General features: G+C 46.3%; 1 protein-coding gene across 1 annotated transcript; it reads left to right on the forward strand.

Annotated features, from left to right (window-relative positions):
- Window positions 1–3,632: 3,632 nt before the first annotated feature.
- LOC129343290 (hyaluronan synthase 1-like) lies at window positions 3,633–17,265 on the forward strand. Its single transcript, XM_054999433.1, has 5 exons — window positions 3,633–3,677; window positions 10,053–10,750; window positions 13,030–13,255; window positions 14,581–14,713; window positions 15,914–17,265. The coding sequence occupies exons 2-5, from the start codon at window positions 10,055–10,057 to the stop codon at window positions 16,587–16,589; spliced, it is 1,731 nt and encodes a 576-aa protein (XP_054855408.1). The 5' UTR covers window positions 3,633–3,677; window positions 10,053–10,054; the 3' UTR covers window positions 16,590–17,265.
- Window positions 17,266–18,359: the final 1,094 nt, after the last annotated feature.

Raw genomic sequence — 18,359 nt, forward strand, 5'->3', positions numbered from 1 at the left:
ACAGCAGCAAAAACCCCAAAGAAAACCACTTGTGTGACATCTTCCAGTTTTGTATTTGGGGGTGATTCTCATATTCTGAAGACAGGTGGAGCGTGACATCTGTGCACAGCGCATGTGTGTCATTTTGGACAAAGCACACATGCATGGGAGGGGCTGGAATGGATGCTTTCTGGCCTGTTACGTATTTTGCTAGCCCCTCCCACACACACATTACTTATACCCATATATGCAATTAGTAAATAACACATTATTGACATTCATGATTATTTATTTATTGCATTGATATTCTGCCTTTGTGCTTCACGGCTGAGCCCCAGAAATGGTTCTGTCCAGACTGTGTCCAGATCTGGACCTGCTTTGTTTCAGCAAACCGGCTGCACCACGTGTTTCACATCATACCAGAGGGCAAGCATAGTGCAGTGGTCAGACTAGGATCTGGAAGACCCAGCAAAAGAAGCTTGTTAATTGACTCTGGGCTCAAGGTTGCCAACCTCCAGGTCGAACCTAGAGATTCCCCCCAGAATTACAACTGATCTCTAGACGATAGAGACCAGTTCCCCTGGAAAAATGGCTGTTTTTGTCTCCCCTAGGTTTCACCTCAAATCTCCAATAATTTTTCAGCCCGGAGTTGGCAACCCTACTTGGTCCATTCGCACCTTCTCAGCCTAACCTACCTGACAGGGTTGTGGTGTGGATAAAATGGAGCAGGGGAGACTATTGCAAGAGTCCCCATTAGGCCAAAAAGTGAGGTGTGAATTAAGTAAATAAATACGCTGGGTCTCGTGACATGTTTACAAAGAGAAATGGTCATGTCTGAAGATCATATTTAGGGAGCATAAATTGTAATTTATTGTTCGCACACACACACACACACACACACATGGACTATTTCTCAATCGAGTGAATCTATGTTGGTTAATTAATTAACCGGAGCAAGCCGTTGAATCTGCATAGTTTTGCATTTGAAGTTCAATTGCTTGTTCTGGCATGCTGCTCTCCTTAAGAAGAACATTTCCAGGAAGCCTCTTCTCACCTGAAGCCAGTCAACCACCATTTTTTTTTTGTATTTAACATTTTCACTTTCAAAAAATGCTAGCCGACGAATTAGGAGCAGTCTCTGCAGCAACCACAATGTTCTTCATGATCAGCAGAACGGATGAATTATTCAGTGTTGGAAATTTTATTGGTTTCTTCAGGGCTTTTTTTCTGGGAAAAGAGGTGGTGGAACTCAGTGAGTTGCCCTTGGAGAAAATGGTCACATGGCTGGTGGCCCCGCCCCCTGATCTCCAGACAGAGGGGAGTTTAGATTGCCCTCCGCGCTGCTTGGCGGCATGGAGGGCAATCTCAACCCCCCCTCTGTCTGGAGAGCAGGGGGCGGGGCCACCAGCCATGTGACCATTTTTAAGAGGTTCCGGAACTCCGTCCCACCGCGTTCCAGCTGAAAAAAAGCCCTGGGTTTCTTCCTGTACATCCAAGGTGTGTTTGCTCAGAAGCAGGTAAATTCATTGATGCTTACACCCAGATAAGTGCACCCAGGGCTGCACCTCAATCTATTTTCTTAGTCCCAGCCTTGAGATAGCCAAAAACTTGGTTTTTTTAATGGAAGTTTATTTTTTTAAAAAAAATGAGAGTTACTAATAGTAAAAATGAGATTTGAGGAAGGGCATTGATGCCAAGGGAATGCAAGTTTCTCACCAGAATGGAAACTTCATTATTTTTCTCTCCCCGCCTCTATTTCATAGCTCTGAACTCTCCTCTTCAATACTTGTAGGCCCTTCCCTCTGAGAAGACTGTGACTAACCCATATCTTCACCCTGGGTTGCCAACTCCAGATTGGTAAATTCTTGGTGATTTTAGAGATGGAGTCTGTCAGGGCAGGGACTGGAGAAGAGAGGGTATAATGTCCTAGAGTCCACTCTCCAAAGCAGCCGTTTTCTCCAGGGGAACTGATCTTTGTTGCCTGGAGATCAGTTGCAATCCCAGGTAGGGTTGCCAGCTCCCGCTTGGGAAATTCCTGGAGATGGGGGAGGGGTGGAACCTGGAGAGGGCAGGTTTGGGGAGAGGTGGGACCTCAGCAGAGCGTAATGCCGTGCAATCCATCCTCCAAAGCCACTTTTTTTCTCCAGGGGAACTGATTTATATGCCATGGAGTTCAGTTGCACTGCCAAGAGATCTCCAGCCACCACCTGGAGGTTGGCAGCCTTAGTCCTTTCCCCTCCACCTTCAAATTAATCCCCTAGCTCTCCAGCCCTCCGACTTTCTATTCCCAGCCCGCGCCTTCTTCCACCCCTTCTCCCGCTCTGCTGGATTTCCCCGTCTGTGGTTTTCCCTTCAAATCCACCAGCCTCGATTGCAACACGCCAGGCGATCACCGCCCCCACCACGAGGAATACGCCTTCCCCGCCACTTTGCTGCGGATATATTTGCGCTGCAGCTTCAGAAATAATCATCCTTCCATCCTAAGGGAGGCTCTAATTTTTTTCCCTCTGTCAAGAGTTTTATCGGAATTCGTGTCATAAGCCCGGACTTCAACACGGGGTGCTTCTGCTCAGGGCGTTTCACGATCCTGTGAAAAATGGAGTCGGGGGTAATTTGTTTTTAACATCCTGGAAGCTCTCCACCTCCTCCCCCCCGGCAAAAAATCGCAACTCCTGTATTCTGTAAACCTCGCCCCATCCTTTTGATCTAGCTTACCAACCTCCAGATGGGGCCTTGAGATCTCCCGGAATTACAGCTGATCTGCAAGCCAGAGATATCAGTTCCCCTGGAGCAAATGGCAGCTTTGGAAAGGGGACTCTATGGCACTATACGCTGCTGAGGCCCCTCCCCTCCCCAAAACCTGCCCTCCTCAAGTTCCACCTCCCAAACACCCAGGAATTTCTCAACCTGGAATTGGCATGGCAACCATATTCCCCTGGAAATGGCTGCTTTGGCATTATACTCCACTGAGGTCCTCCCCTCCCCACACCTTGCTCTCCCCAAGTTCTGCCTCCCAAATCTCCAGGGATTTACCAACCTGGAGTTGGCAACTCTATTCCCTTGGAGAAAATGGCTGCTTTGGCAAGTGGGCTGTATGGCATTGTACCCCACTGAGGTCCTTCCATTCCTCAAACCCTGCCCTCCCCAGCTTCCACCCCCCAAATCTCCAGGAATGTCTCGACCTGGAGTTGGCAACCCTATTCCCCTGGAGGAGATGGGTGCTTTGGAGAGCGGGTATGTCATTATAACTTCCAAATCTCCAGGAATTTCCCAAACCTGAGGTTGGCAACCCTATATGCCTGCAAACTGGCAGGGCGTTGATTAGTCCAGCGGTGGGAGAGATTGCGCTCTTCACATGCACAGTGGCGTCCTCTTCTGGCATTCAAAAACGAGGGTGGGGGGAGGCTGTAGGCTTTCTTTCAAGCGGAGATGGAGCGCTGAGCTATAAGGAAACGAAGCGAGCGAGCAAAAGTTCTGCCTGGGGGGAGGCGATCCCGGGGCGCGTAAATGCCGAAGGGTGACTGATGCAGATGAGCTCAGAGCGACCCGGCCCAGCCTGACGCAGGCAAGAGGACACCTCCCCTCCCACCCCCGAGATTCAAAAGCTTCCCCGCCAGAGATCAAACAAGCCAGACCTCCTTGCCCGCAACTCCAGAGATCCGACGCCGGCTGCCTCTCTGGCTGCCTCGGAACCGCAGGTGAGGAGGGGGCACTTGGGCTGGTTGGGAAGGGGGCGCGGAGGGGAGATCTCCCGGGACAAATTCTCCTGCTTTGGGGAAGCCGTCTGAGCTAGGGGCCAAAGTCAGCCCAGAGGCTCAGGTGAGACCAAGGCTCAGGTGGAGGAATTAGCCCTGGGGCAGAATGAAGCTTCCTGAGCATGTGCAGAGTGCCTTGTCCACCTTATTAAACAGGCGCCCCAGACAGGTTCAGAGGGCTTCTAGATCAGAGGGTGGTGGTTTGTTCTGAAGCTCTTTATATATGGTGGGCAGGGGTGTGAATCTAAATTCCCAAATCCAGAAAGGTGTGCCTGTCTCTTTTATGCATGAATGGATCTCTGGCTGCCAGCTATTTTACAAGCTTTTTTTTTTTTGTTAAACAGCAATAAAAAGTTATTTCCGACCCTCTAACCTGGTGCACATTTAAATGTCAAATAGGTGTGGTGGTGTATAGGGCACATTAGGTATTGTATGGAACTGGAGCGTGGTAGACAGGTTGCATTCACGAACCTGGCGTAAACGAACAGGAATGCGCCCTGGATAGCAAGTTGTTTATTTCTTTGGTGCTTTTTGAACAGAAAGTATGCATAGAGGGGTACAAATTTCCTCAACCAATAATAGATGTGTTTGGTAAAAATTGCCATTGCGTGACCTAATTTCCCAGAATTTTTGTTTTAGTGATTGATGTTGGAGTAGCGTGCAATGGGGTAGGAATGTGATGGTTCTTGGGTGCCATTGCTGGCATAGAGAGAGGAAGAAGGTATAGGTTAATGCGAAGGTGGGACAGCGTCCCAAGCTATGGGGCTGGTTTACGCAAGTCTGTATGCGGGCACAAATCTTTACACCTGCAGCAAGCCGGTGAGCAGCATCTCTGTGTATTTTGCACTGCGTCACGTGTATCCCACATGTGCGATAGATCAGCAAACTTATAATGAGTTTGCCATGCCAGCTTTTGAATGGTAGCAGCAACCAAATCCTCCCCATTTAGGGTCTCTGATCCCACCTGGATCGACAGGTTGGCTGTGCGTTGACGATGTGCTGAAGTTCAGTCATTCAGCACAAGCCATGCCCATTGACAAGGCGGTGCACAATTGAGTTGGTGAGTCTGGATTCCAGACCAGCATTACTGTAAAATGTGAGTCCTTCAAAGTCATTTGAATAAAATGAAACTTAGCATTCATGTGGCCGTCTGGGGTTTTTTGGAGCACTTCACATACGTAATGTCATGCTCAGATGTTTGCTTTTGAAAAAAAGTGCCTTGAGAGAGGCTTGGCTTCCTATGTGCTGGTTGAATTTTTTTCACCCCTGCAACAGCCTCTGGGCTAAACAGGTTTGAAAGGTTTTTTTAAAAAAACGGACGCAAAAGACCCTGCCAAACCTATTTACCAGTGGCAACTATGAGATGAACTGGCAGACTACAAATGGCAGTCCTTCTTTCAAATTGTCTTCAGCGCTTTGACAAAAAATGTCTATCCTTACAATCAAAAAGAGTCGAGTAGCACCTTTAAGACTAACCAACTTTATTGTAGCATAAGCTTTTGAGAATCTTCTCAAATATTCTCGGAAGCTTATGCTACAATCAAGTTGGCTAGTCTTAAAGGTGCTACTCGACTCTTTTTGATTTTGCTACTACAGACTAACACGGCTAACTCCTCTGGATCTGTATTCTTACAATGATGCTGTAGGGTAGGCCAGTATGCTTAGCCCCCAGGTTGTAGATAGGAGACTGAGAAAACGGTGACCATACACAATAGAAAAAAGATCTGAAATGAGGGCTTCCTCGCCCCAGACTTGCCCTCTTGCACAATACAGTATAAGTATACCGCAGCATTGCAAGAAAGCTTTGGTCACAGGAACGTCCCACATTGTAATTCTTGCAATGTATTTTTGTCTGCCCTTTCTCCTATTCTGGATGTGTCTGAAGGTCTGCTGACATGACTATCTGGGCACATGGTAGCTAAAAGCATGCATGGTTTCAGCCACCATATGAGGGATCCAGCTTTTGATATACCACTTGCACGCTGCTTTTCAAAAATTGGCAGCAGGGTGCCGAAACTGCCAGGTCTCTTGAATTTCATCGTTTCAGGATAGCAAAGAGTCTGACGAAGAGAGCTGCGCTTCTCGAAAGCTTATGCTACAATAAAGTTGGTTAGTCTTAAAGGCGCTACTGGACTCTTTGCTATTTTGCAGCTATAAGACTAACACGGCTAACGTCTCTGGATCTATGACCATAGTTTCAGGAGACTCAGTACTTCTTGTTCTTAAGGGCTACATCAGGAGAAGGTGGAGCGGGGGGTTCAATCTGCCAGTTGTCGTTATTAGAGCTGGGAGGGGTGTGTGGGAGGTGTGGTATATGTACCCTTCTGAGCACTTTGTAATGTATTTATTCAGTGACCCATTCGTGCCAGTTGCTGTAATTTTTTGAAAACGCCTTTTTGTTGGCCCCGTTAATTTTTTTATAGCTTTACTCTGAGCCCCTGCCAGGAGATTGGTTTGGCAAAACTTTGGCATGGAGGTGCCCGGAGTGAAGTATAAAAAAAATTGCTGGAGGGTCCAGCAGTTTTGGAACCAAATGGAGAGCCTCTTCTCCATCATCGCTGGGGTGGGAAGAACATCTGTTGCACATTATCCGGTGGCCCCTTGCAGGGCTCAGTCCATGCTTCGGCCCTGGAAAGAACATCCCCACATCCTATATAAGCCCCAGGTCAAGATTTCTGTCTTGCTCATGTGGGGATTTTGGTGCAGCGCACTGTTTTCGAAGGGATACAGCCATGAATTTCAAAAACAAATGGTTCTGTCCTCAAACAATTATATGCTGTTTTTTAATGTAATGAATTATCATGATTTTTAATATTAACAATGTTGAATAAGGCACCTATAAATGTGAATTATCCAGCCAGCAGGGTGTAGTGGTTAGAATGTCAACTTAAGATCTGGAGGAATTAGCCGTGTTAGTCTGTAGTTGCAAAATAGCAGAGAGTCCAGTAGCACCTTTAAGACTAACCAACTTTATTGAGGCATAAGCGTTCGAGAACCACAGATCTCTTCATCAGATGCATCTGACAAAGAGAGTTGTGGTTCTCGAAAGCTTATGTCACAATAAAGTTGGTTAGTCTTAAAGGTGCTACTGGACTCTCTACTACTTTGCAAATTAAGATCTGGAAGACCCAGTTTCAAATCCCCCCTCTGCCTTGGAAGCTTGCTGTGTAACCTTGGGCCAGACACACACTCTTCAGCCTAACCTATTTTACAGGGCTGCTGTGAAGATAAAGTGGAGGGGAAGAGAACAATGAGAGCTGCTTTGGGTCCTCATTGGGAGGAAAAGTGGAGTATAAAGAAAGAATAAAATGTAGCCTACAGTCTCTGTTTAACTCCAAGAGTTCACCCTTTAGGCCACTTTAGGTCCCCATTGAGAAAAAAAAGTGGAGTATAAATGAAGGATGGTGGCTGTGATGAAGACAGAAAGGCAGGGTATAAATTTTGCAAATAAATAAAAGTAAAGTAAAATCGTCCACTTAGACTGTGGCATTCAGGACTTCGTTTTTTGACAGTTTTTTAAAAATTCTGGTGAAATAACAGGTGAGAAATTTACAGCATTTGACCAGCGTGCCAATCCTAAATGTCCCAAACTTAAAAGTATCCAGTGTTTTTAGACTGTTTTCGTCGGAAGCTTCTCTATGAGCCTCTAACCGTTTTGACGGCTATCCTAGGTGCATATTATTGGAAGTAAAACCTATTGCACACCGGATTTATATTTGAGTGAAATATGCTTAGATTCTAGATGCAGTGTGTTGTGATAATGATTAGAGTGTCAGATTAGGATGTGGGACACCCAGGTCTGTCTTGGAAGTGTGCCAGGGTGGCCTTGGGCCAGTCACTCTCTCAGTCCCTAACCATACCTGACACAATTGTTGTGAGGATAAAATGGAAGAGGGGAAAATATCGTAAGCCAACTTGGGTCCCGCACTGGGGAGAAAAGTGGGGTATCAACAGGACTTTTTTTCTGGGAAAAGAGGTGCTGGAACACAGTGATGGAACTCAGGACCGCACAATGACGTCACTTTGGGTCAGCTGGAACAAGGGGGGAGTTTTTTAAAGTTTAAATTGCCCTCGGCGAAAATGGTCACATGGCCGGTGTTCCCGTCCCCTGATCTCCAGACAGAGGGGAGTTTAGATTGCCCTCCATGCCACGGTGGGCAGTCTAAACTGTCTGGAGATCAGGGGGCGGGGCCACCGGCCATGTGACCATTTTCAAGAGGTGCCGGAACTTTGTTCCACTGCGTTCCTGCTGAAAAAAAGTCCTGGGTATCGATCTCTAGCTCAATACATTTCTGCCCTTTTGAACTGGAGGATATCTTTTTTGTGATGTGCATTTATACAATTTGGAGAGATAAAAACAGGAATTCCTAAAATAGACTATGATGTTCAGTGTAAAAAAAGAGTATTTGTGGAACTGTTCTGTCTCTTTAGGGGCAAAATAAAAATGACACAGTTCTTGAGGAAGTAGCAATAATGCGTGTAGATTGGATGCTTAAAAAATACAGCATTGGTCTCAAGTGAAATATTGATCATATTATAAGTCTTAGCTTGCAAACATAATTGTTTGATACCAATCATTCTGTCTCCGAACTGGTTTAAAGTGGCTGAACTGTTGATCAAATCATTTTTTTAAAAAGCCAATGTCTGAACTGGAACCATACCTAAAAGCTTTTTTTTAAAAAAAGCCGATGAACTTGAATTGGAATTGTACGGTTTCTTTTTAATAGCTCAACTCTCCGGTTTTATTGTATTTGATGTTGTTTTAATTCAGATCTCACTGATGGCTAATTGCATCTTGCAGTCTATAAACAAGACTGTGTACACATCTACTAGAAAGAAAATCAAATAGAGTTTGGTGCCCAGAGAATCCAATTCTGTGTCTGGAAAAAGACAGATTATGTGAGCTGCATAAATTATGCAAATTAAGCAGATTGGTATGCATTATGGAATAATTTATCCTGGCTTTGTTAGCTATGAGTCCAAACTGGGAAGCTTCATTTTCAGGTATGTTCTGGGCTTCTGAAACTGCAGCCAGCATTACTCACTGTCTCCATGGCTTCCGTTTGGAGCCCTCAAAACTAGAAACTTTCTTTTAAAAATTGCTTCTGTCCTTCTTTCTGTGCTCTTTTGAGTATGGAATCCTCTCCTCTGTGTGTATTGGTTCCAGTTCAGACACTGGCTTTAAAAAAAAACGATTTGATCAACAGTTCAGCCGCTTTGAACCAGTTTGGAGACAGAATGATTGGTATCAAACTTTTATGTTTGCAAGCTAAGACTTCTAATATGATCAATATTTCACTTGAGACCACACACACACACAGAGTAGACTTACGGCTACACTATGAATTAACAGCTTTCAAAACTTTCTATCCTTAACAGCACTGCACAGGTCTTTCACACTGGAGGCCATGGCTTCCTTTATTCAGTCAATGCATCTCACGTTGGGGCTTTCTCTTCTCCTACTACCTTCAACTTTTCCAAGCACTATTGTCATTTCCATGAAGATAGTTTCAGGTGGGTAGTCATGTTGGTCTGTAGTAGAAAAGCCAGATTCAGATCCAGTAGCACCTTAGATTTCCAGGGCATAGGCTTTCAAGAGTCAGAGCTCCCTTCGTCAGATACGAGGACTGGAAAAAGGAAGGCGTTCTTATAATCCAGGCAGACTATATTTCCGCTCCTCATATCTGACAAAGGGAACTTTGACTCTCAAAACCTCATACCCTGAAAATCTAGTTGGTCTTTAAGGTGCTTCTGGACCTGAATCCTGTCATTTCCAGAGAATCTTGTCTTCTCATGATGTGACCAAAGTATGTTAGTCTCAGTTTAGTCATTTTACCTTTTAGGGAGAATTCAGGCTTAATTTCATCTAGAACCACTTATCGGCCGATTCCAGACGGCCCTCTGCCTCGCGAAACGTTGCGCGTCGTCGCACGGAAAACGTGAAATATCGTGTTTTCTTGCGCGAGTTTTGCGCGACCTCGCGCAAAACTCGCGCGAGAAAATGCGATATTTCACATTTTCCACGCGACGACGCGCGACGACGCGCAACGTTTCGCGAGGCAGAGGGCCGTCTGGAATCGGCCATCTTGTTTTCTCATGAAGTGACAAAAGTACAAGAGCCTCACAGTTTCAGCATTTTAGCTTCTAGGGAGAATTCAGGCTTCTTTGTCTTTCTGGCACCTGTATGACTCTCCTTCAACAACACAGTGCAAATGAATCAACTATCTTCCTGTCTTACGAGGGGGAAAAATCATGCCCTATAGCATATTAAATAAAATGCTTGTAGAAACAACTCATGTTCCTTACATTTCCTTTCAGGAATGGATGTTGCCAAAGCCCCCAAGGTCTTTGTTTCGACAGGTCGCCGTATCCTCACAATCGGTTTTGCCTTGCTTATCCTGTCGGTCTTGGCTTGGGCCTACATCACGGGAGTCCAGCTGGTTTCCGACCGGTACCACATAATGGCTTTTGGTCTCTACGGAGCTTTCCTTGCAAGCCATCTGGTCATACAGAGTTTTTTTGCCTTCCTGGAACATAAGAGAATGAGAAGGGACTCGCTGACTTGCAGCTATACCAAAACGGTGGCCCTCACCATCTCGGCGTATCAGGAGGACCCGGTCTACCTCCGCGAGTGCCTTCAGTCTGTCAAGGCGACCTTGTACCCACCGGAGAAGCTCCGGATCATCATGGTAATAGATGGCAACAGTCCTGAGGACCAATACATGATGGACATGTTCCAGGAGGTTTTTGCCGGAGAGGACGTGGGTACTTTCATCTGGGAGAACAATTACCACCACCAGCCACAGTTGGATGTGGATGAGGGAGACAGCGGTTACCAGGCTGGGGACGAGCCATCTGCTTACAGTGAAATCGATATGGAGGATCCGGGGCAACTAGCCGTGGAGGAGCTGATTCGGACTCGGAGATGCGTCTGCATCATGCAAAAATGGGGCGGGAAGCGGGAGGTCATGTACACCGCTTTCAAGGCCCTGGGCAACTCGGTGGACTACGTCCAGGTAGATAGCTCTGGTTCCAGCTTTCCAATTAGCAAATAATCCAGATCCTAGGATTTTGCTTTAAGCTATTGATCCCTCTTGTAACTTAGCCTGGTGCTGTAGCTCAATGGTAATGCACATGTTTTGAATGCAAGAAGTCTCAAGTATAATCCCCAATATCTTCCGTTAAAGATCTCGAGATGCAGGTCTGCCTGAGACTGTGAGGAATAATAATAATAATAATAACAACATTTGATTTATATACCGCCCTTCAGGACAACTTAACACCCACTCAGAGCGGTTTACAAAATATGTTAGTATTATTCCCCACAATAATCACCCTGTGAGGTGGGTGGGGTTGAGAGAGCTGTGACTGACCCAAGGTCACTCAGCTGGCTTCAAGCGGAGGAGTGGGGAATGAAACCCGGTTCTCCAGATTACAGTCCTGCCGCTCTTAACCACTACGCCAAACTGCTGTCATCCAAAAGAGATGAACCTGCTTTCTTAACTTCTGTTTATATGTTGCTTCATTTGTCTATCCAATGAATCTCTTGTGCACTTACAGTGGTTTTTTAAAAATGTTCTACCTTCAGGAAAACGTTTCCACATTGACATATCCGCTGAGTAATTCCTGCACATTGCACAGTTTTAGAATGTGTGGTCGACAGAAACAGTGTTAGCCAGACCTCTTGCATCTTGTTGTCAGTCTATGAAAACTAAGATTATGCTCCACAATGCATCCACTATCCCCAAATGGCTGCACATTGGAAGATTAGTAGGGATGTGCCAACAGTCCGTCATTGTAGATCTCCTTATATCCTTCCAAGGATCTCCTGGGTTAACACAGTTTGACAGCCACTGAACGAAACTAAAGATATAGCTGGGAAATTCTCACATATGTTCGGAGAAGTCCCAGAAGATTAGAATGGATGGGAAATTCAGCATTAGGAGAACTTTCACTTTCGTTTCGATGGGAAGTGTTTCTCTAATCCCTGTGTCTGTGGAGATAAGCTTTGAAGCTATGGGAGCTAAATCTCTGAAGACAGAGCAGAATTTCCATCGGTTGGGAGCGGAGCGGGGGGAGTAGGTTTCCAATGCCTTCATTGTGTCTAACTTGTCAGAATTTAGAAAGCTTGATGCAAAATAAGGAAACGTATGCAAACTAAGCAAATTGGCATAATCTGTATTATAGCATTGGGCTTTTTCTTGGCACAGAAGTACAATTTGTTTTCCTTTTTTAAGTAGAGAGTACTTAACGTCCTTAAATGTCGATTCTCCCTCCATCTTTATTCTCTGTTAACCATTTCTTTCCTTAATCCTGTGGGATAGTTGAAATCTGAACTAATCCCACATAGGACCATTTTCATTCTCCTTCTAGAAGTCTACCAGGTATCCAAAACTGTGTGGGAATCTTTGGGCTTCATCCTAAGCTTTGCTTTTGGGGGCCCTCCGTGTTCATTGTGGAGGCATTCTTCCACTTTCACTCAGGTCATGCATGAAAATAAGTTCATAGCAGTGAAGGAACATGCCCTGCAGCAAAAAGCCCATCCCGACAACAAAAAAGGGTACAGTGCAAGCCGAAGTTGGGCTTAGGATCCACGCTTTGGTCAGCAGCTAGTTTTTCTAGGGGAAAACTTAGACCAAGAAGAGGAAGAAGGGGTGAGTTGATTGGTCAATGTCCCAGATTGGTCCGTGCATCTGGTACAGCATATAAATGTGTGAAATGAATGTCTGGAAAAGCATTGCGGTTGGAAATTTCAGCCTTAGATGCTTCATTCCTCCATGGAAGTCATCACTTGGGTCTTGGAGTCCCCAAGCGATGAGTGTAGCTGCGTGAAACAAGCTTCGGAAGTGAGAATATATTTTCTGACTTCCTCCTGAACTATCACTGAGAGTTCAGTAGTGCATAGATCTTTTTTTAAGAGTCTTATAAAATAAAGCATAAAAAAGAGTTACACAAAAACTAACCAAACAAAAGATCAGCCAACAAACAAAAGTAACAGAACATACAGACAAAACACAAACAAACGAAGAAAAAGAAAGAACTATATACACTAAACAAAGGCTTCTGATTTTCTCTGCGACAAATATAAGTATCATTTTCAGATTTTCTCTTACTCTATGTTAAAGATACAGTCCCTCTTTTTTCTAATGTCAAAATTCCATAATCCATAAATCCACAAATCATTATTGTCTGTCTCATATAGAAAGTCTATAAGGGGTTTAAAGTTCAGCAGCACATAGATCTTTTCTGGGGAACCCTAATAACCCCAATTATTAAATCTCTCGGCATTTTCTAGGTTTGTGACTCAGATACCAAGCTAGAGCCAGTGGCAACGGTGGAACTGGTGAAGGTACTGGAATCGAACGAACGCTACGGGGCCGTCGGGGGAGATGTGAGGATCCTCAACCTCTCTGATTCCTACATCAGCTTCATGAGCAGCCTCCGCTACTGGATGGCCTTCAACATCGAACGCGCCTGCCAGTCTTATTTCGACTGCGTCTCCTGCATCAGCGGCCCCCTGGGTATTTATTCTATTAATGTCTATGTATTTATTTGGGGCGTTTCTTATTCTGATTTTCTCCCCAAAGAGGAGTGGCTTTTAAAAAGACAACTAGCATTTAAATAAACAAAATACAATGCAAGTAATCAAGGAAGGGGAGGAAACCTCCCTGAGCGGGCTTGTTGTGCTGCACTAAGGTAGTCTATCAAGGCCTCAAGCCACGAGGCATGAGAGCCAAGGACAAAGAACTCTTTGACTAATGCCAAAGGCGCCTGTCTCTGGCCACACCCAGGCTTCAAGTACCACAACAGGCGGGAAACAAAAGCTCACCCTAGACCAGGGGTCCCCAACCTTTTTGAGCCTGCAGGCACCTCTGGAATTCTGATTAATGTGGTGGGTGCAACAACAATATGGCTGCCACAAAATGGCTGCTGCAGGAGGCGGAGACAGCCACAAAATGGCTGCCACAGCTTACCTTCAGCTGTACAGTGAAGATCCTTGTGCTGTGGAAGCAGCTTCTGCCAAAGCGGTGTTTTTACAAATCTGCACAGCCAATCAATACTCCAGTGGCCCATCAGAAGCCATGCTTGGCAAATGCCCCACCTGGACCCACTCACTTTCTAAAAACACTCGACAGGGAGCAGAAAAGGTGTTGGCAGGCACACTTGTGCCCACAGGAACCGCGTTGAGGACCCCTGCCCTAGACTATACATAGTAGGCAGCCAGGTTTTGGGAGGCTCTGGGCAGATAGTTCCCAGGGCCCCCCCTCCTCTCCTCTACCGCCCACCAAAGAATGTGGACTGTCTGTGAATAATAAAAGTTGATAATGTATACTCCTCTCTCCTTCTGTGCCTCAGGAGCTTTTGGAGACCTGATGTAAATGGGGTAGGTCAGTGGGCCATGTTTCAGCCTAGGCCCTGAGTCTCTTGGTGTAGATCCTAACAATGCAAAGGCGCTATCCCCCAGCTTGAGCATGAAAATTGCACTATTACTTTAACAGGGTCTAGCATTTTCCTTCTCTCTTTACATCCATGGACACATCCCAGCTCAGAGAAACACCATGACCTGAATTTATTTCTTAGCATTATGTCTTCTTTATTCCCCCATGTAGCATAAACAATTTGCAAAATGCTGCCTCCTCTTGGGCAGGGTGTGTGTGTGTGCGTGAGTCCTCCTAGCAAATAGGAGCCCTGCCCAGGAGCCAGTCTCCTAGTGCAGAAGTTGTGCTGCACCCTCTCTCGTGGTGCACACAACAGCCGTTCAATGGCACCGCAAGGATGCTCTGGTTAGGTTTTCCTGTTCCCGTCTCCCTCTTACCTTATCTGTTCTCACTGCTGCTCCCTGCAGGCCTGTACCGGAATGACCTTCTGCAACAGTTCCTGGAGTCCTGGTACAATCAGAAATTCTTGGGGACCCACTGTACCTTTGGCGATGATCGGCACCTCACCAACAGGATGCTGAGCATTGGCTACGCCACCAAGTAAGAAAATTTGGATACCTGAATTGTTTGGAAGAAGACTGCTGTAGAATAAAGCTGGGCAGGGCGATGGGGGCAGGTGCCAGTACCCCAAAGCTAAGTAGGGCTGTAGCAGTGAGAGTGCAAAACCTTTCTTTGAATGTTCAGCTTTCATTTTATAAAAAAAATTGGAGTTCCCACCTTTTATACTTACCAAGTGTTTAGACTAGTATGTAAGAAACCTGCGTTCAAATCTTCACTCGGCCCCGAAACTCAGTGAATGACCTGGGGACTGGACAGTGGGCCAGTCCTCAGAGTATTGTTGTGGGGGTCAAACTTGGAAAGTCCCATGAACACCACCCTGAGATTCTAGGAGGAAGAATGGAATAACAGTGTTCTAGATCAATGGTCTCCAACATGGTGCCCGTGGGCGCCATGGTATCCATCTTCTTGTTGGCCATCCCAAGTGTTTTTAGAAAGTGGGTGGGGCCAAGTGGGGCTGTTCTGATTAAAATAACAATGTTTCAGCGGCAGCTGCCACCATAGTTTTACTCCCCCTCCTGCGGCAGCCATTTTATGGTTATGCTCTCACCTGTGTCAGAATTCCAAAGGTGCCCACAGGCTCAAAAAGGTTGGGGACCCCTCTACTAGATATTTATCATTTATTTATTTATTTTATTCAATTTATACTCCGCCCTCCCCACAAATGAGCTCAGGGCGGCTAACAACATTAAAAAATACATTAAAATCACAAAAACATAAAATCAACAATAATTTTTAAAAAATCATTAAAATAGTCCAGGAGCAGGCTATTTAGACAAATATTGGGAGTCCGTATATGGGCATAGCAGATGGCCGAGGGCATCCCCAGAAGAAGTGGTAGTCTTAGATGGAAGGAAGAGGACACCCGCTGTCACTCAGCCGAAGGCCCGGTGGAACATCTCTGTTTTACAGGCCCTGCAAAACTGTAACAGGGCCCGCAGGGCCTGGATCTCCAGCGGGAGAGCATTCCGCCAGGCCGGGGCCAGGGCAGAAAAAGCCCTGGCCCTGGTTGAGGCCAGGCGGATGGCCTTCGGGCCGGGGACCACCAGGAGTTGCTTGTCTGCAGAGTGCAACACCCTGCAGGGGATGTAATGGAAGAAGTATACAGGTATACAGATAGATAAGAAAGAGACACCATGCTGGAATTCTCGTACGCTAAAATTCTCCTTGGTCTGGTTCCAGGTATACAGCCCGCTCCCGCTGCTATTCAGAGACCCCGTCTTTGTTCCTCCGATGGCTGGCACAGCAAACCCGTTGGACTAAGTCCTACTTCCGTGAGTGGCTCTACAATGCTCTCTGGTGGCACCGTCACCACTTGTGGATGACCTACGAGTCAGTGGTCTCCGGCATCTTCCCCTTCTTTGTCACAGCCACTGTCTTGCGGCTCTTTTACGGGGGGAATTTGTGGGACGTGCTGTGGGTACTGCTTTGCGTCCAGCTGGTGGCCTGCGTGAAAGCCCTCTATGCCTGCTGGCTCCGGGGAAACCTTGTCATGATCTTCATGTCTTTGTATGCCGTGCTTTACATGGGCGGCCTCCTCCCAGCCAAGTATTTCGCCATCGCAACCATGAACAAGAGCAGCTGGGGCACCTCGGGGAGGAAGAAAATGGTGGGGAACTACATGCCCCTCTTGCCCGTTTCCATCTGGGGCCTGCTGCTCTTGGGGGGCATGATCTATACCATCTGCCTGGAGGCCCTAGCTGACTGGACAACAGAGGCCAAGCAAATGGAAATCTGGTACCTGCTCTCCGGCTCAGCCATCTACTTGAGCTATTGGGCTTCCATGATCTTGCTTTATTGGGTGTGGATACGGAGGTGCTGCCGGAAGCGAGTCGATTTCTACAGCGTCCAGGTGTGAACCGAGTCAAAGGCTGGGGATCCTGAAGCCTATGCGTCTGGGTGCAAGACTGAACGTTGGCAGTCAGGCTGGGAATCGAGACTCTTGGGATGCCGCCCAAGCTGTAGGGGTAGAGAACAGACCCGCAGGGGTAGTGCTGGGATGAGAAATAGGAGTTTATACACTGGGTTGGGTTCCATCCCGTTTTCATCACAGTGTCTGTAGAGCAGAAGTGTAGACTCTCAGAACCCAGGATGGAGCTGGGTACGAACCACCCCAAGGTTTTTGTATCTCAGGGAGGATACTGTTTTATCCAATGAGACCAAAGCGTTGTTAGCGTCGTCCTTCTTCCCTCCTTCAGCTGGGAGGAGAGGAAAACATTTCAGACCTCAGTTTGTTTATTTATCATTGAATTTTCTCACACTGAGCACCGGTGTGCCTCTGCCTTCTCCTTCGAAATGCAGCCACTTCTGGGGTGCAGCAGTTCAGGGATAGCCGCACAAGGACACGTCACGCGGGAACTGATCTCTTTGTACTGAAATGCTGCTCTGAGGCTGGCTGCTGCAGCTCCAGTTGTGATTTTTGTCATGTTTCTGGCTATTCTGTTTGAGTTTGGAACGGGTCGGATCTCACTTGGGTGGGGAACCGCACTTTGCTGAAATTTGAGATGAGACCTCGTCACATAGGAATTGTTGCACATGTTACGGCATTCACTCTCTCTTTTTTCTGAAAAAGAAACAAGAAAAGTAGAATTTTTCCTTGAGGACACTTGTCGACCATTAAAGAAGCACAGGCGTTTACAATTTTGCAATGGAAGCTGGATAATACTGTGTTTATTTTCACCTGGAAAAAAGAGGTTGGCAGCATGGCAAAGAAAAGGGTCCAATTTGATCCAATGTTCTCTAGATTTTGTCACTATATTGACTACGGGGGGCGGGGGGCATTGCTGCAGGAGGATGAAGTCAAAATGTTTATTTATTTGCTGTATTTTAATAATAAAAGCAAAGACTATTTAAGGATTTTTAGAAGAGTTGAAAAATGGGGGATTTTTAATTTTCTTTTTATACAAAAGCTATTGAATAAAACATATTTTTGTTTTTGAATATGTTCTCCTCGTATTTTTGCTTTAAATTTGTGTTTTCAGGAGCAAGGGGCAGAATCTTGTGATCCAACAACGTGATGTGCTATTTGATTCAATAGTACTGGCAATTACTTTCATGGTTGGCTGATGACAACTTGTCAGAGAATCATAGGGTTGGAAGGTACCTCTAAAGTCATCTAGTCCAACCCCCTGCACAATGCAGGAAATTCACAACTACCTCCCCCCGCACACACGCACACACACACTGACCCTTGCTCCATGCCCAGAAGATGGCAAAACACCATCAGGATCCCTAGCCAAAATGGCCTGTGGAAAATTGTTACCTGACCCCAAAGTGGCGACTGGCATTACCCTGGGCATGTAAAAAGGGGTCATGAGAACTAAGCACTGATGGAACCCTTCCTGCCCTCCCTCTCATGATCTGCCTACGTTCACAGAATCAGCATTGCTGTCAGATAGCCATCTAGCCTCTGCTTAAAAACCTCCAAAGAAGGAGAGCCCACCATCTCCCGAGGAAGCCTGTTTCACTGAGAGCCAAGCTACAAGTGACGAATGACACTTGCCTGGCAAGTGAACAGACTCACGTGTATTCCGCCCTGTTCACTTGCCCTCCACTTGCGCTCCAGCTCCGCGGCTCACCATGCGCTGGGGCGGACGGCTTGCCGCGTGGGCGGCACAGGGCAGTGGGG

The sequence above is a fragment of the Eublepharis macularius genome, chromosome 15 (assembly GCF_028583425.1).
Source record: "Eublepharis macularius isolate TG4126 chromosome 15, MPM_Emac_v1.0, whole genome shotgun sequence".
NCBI classification, from domain to species: Eukaryota; Metazoa; Chordata; class Lepidosauria; order Squamata; family Eublepharidae; genus Eublepharis; species Eublepharis macularius.

Bases quoted from the DNA above. Each gene is read 5' to 3' on its own strand.
- LOC129343290 (XM_054999433.1), top strand. From the start codon at position 10,055: ATGGATGTTGCCAAAGCCCCCAAGGTCTTTGTTTCGACAGGTCGCCGT. The intron at 10,751-13,029 runs GTAGATAGCTCT...GGCATTTTCTAG, and splicing joins ACTCGGTGGACTACGTCCAG to GTTTGTGACTCAGATACCAA. The intron at 13,256-14,580 runs GTATTTATTCTA...TGCTCCCTGCAG, and splicing joins CTGCATCAGCGGCCCCCTGG to GCCTGTACCGGAATGACCTT.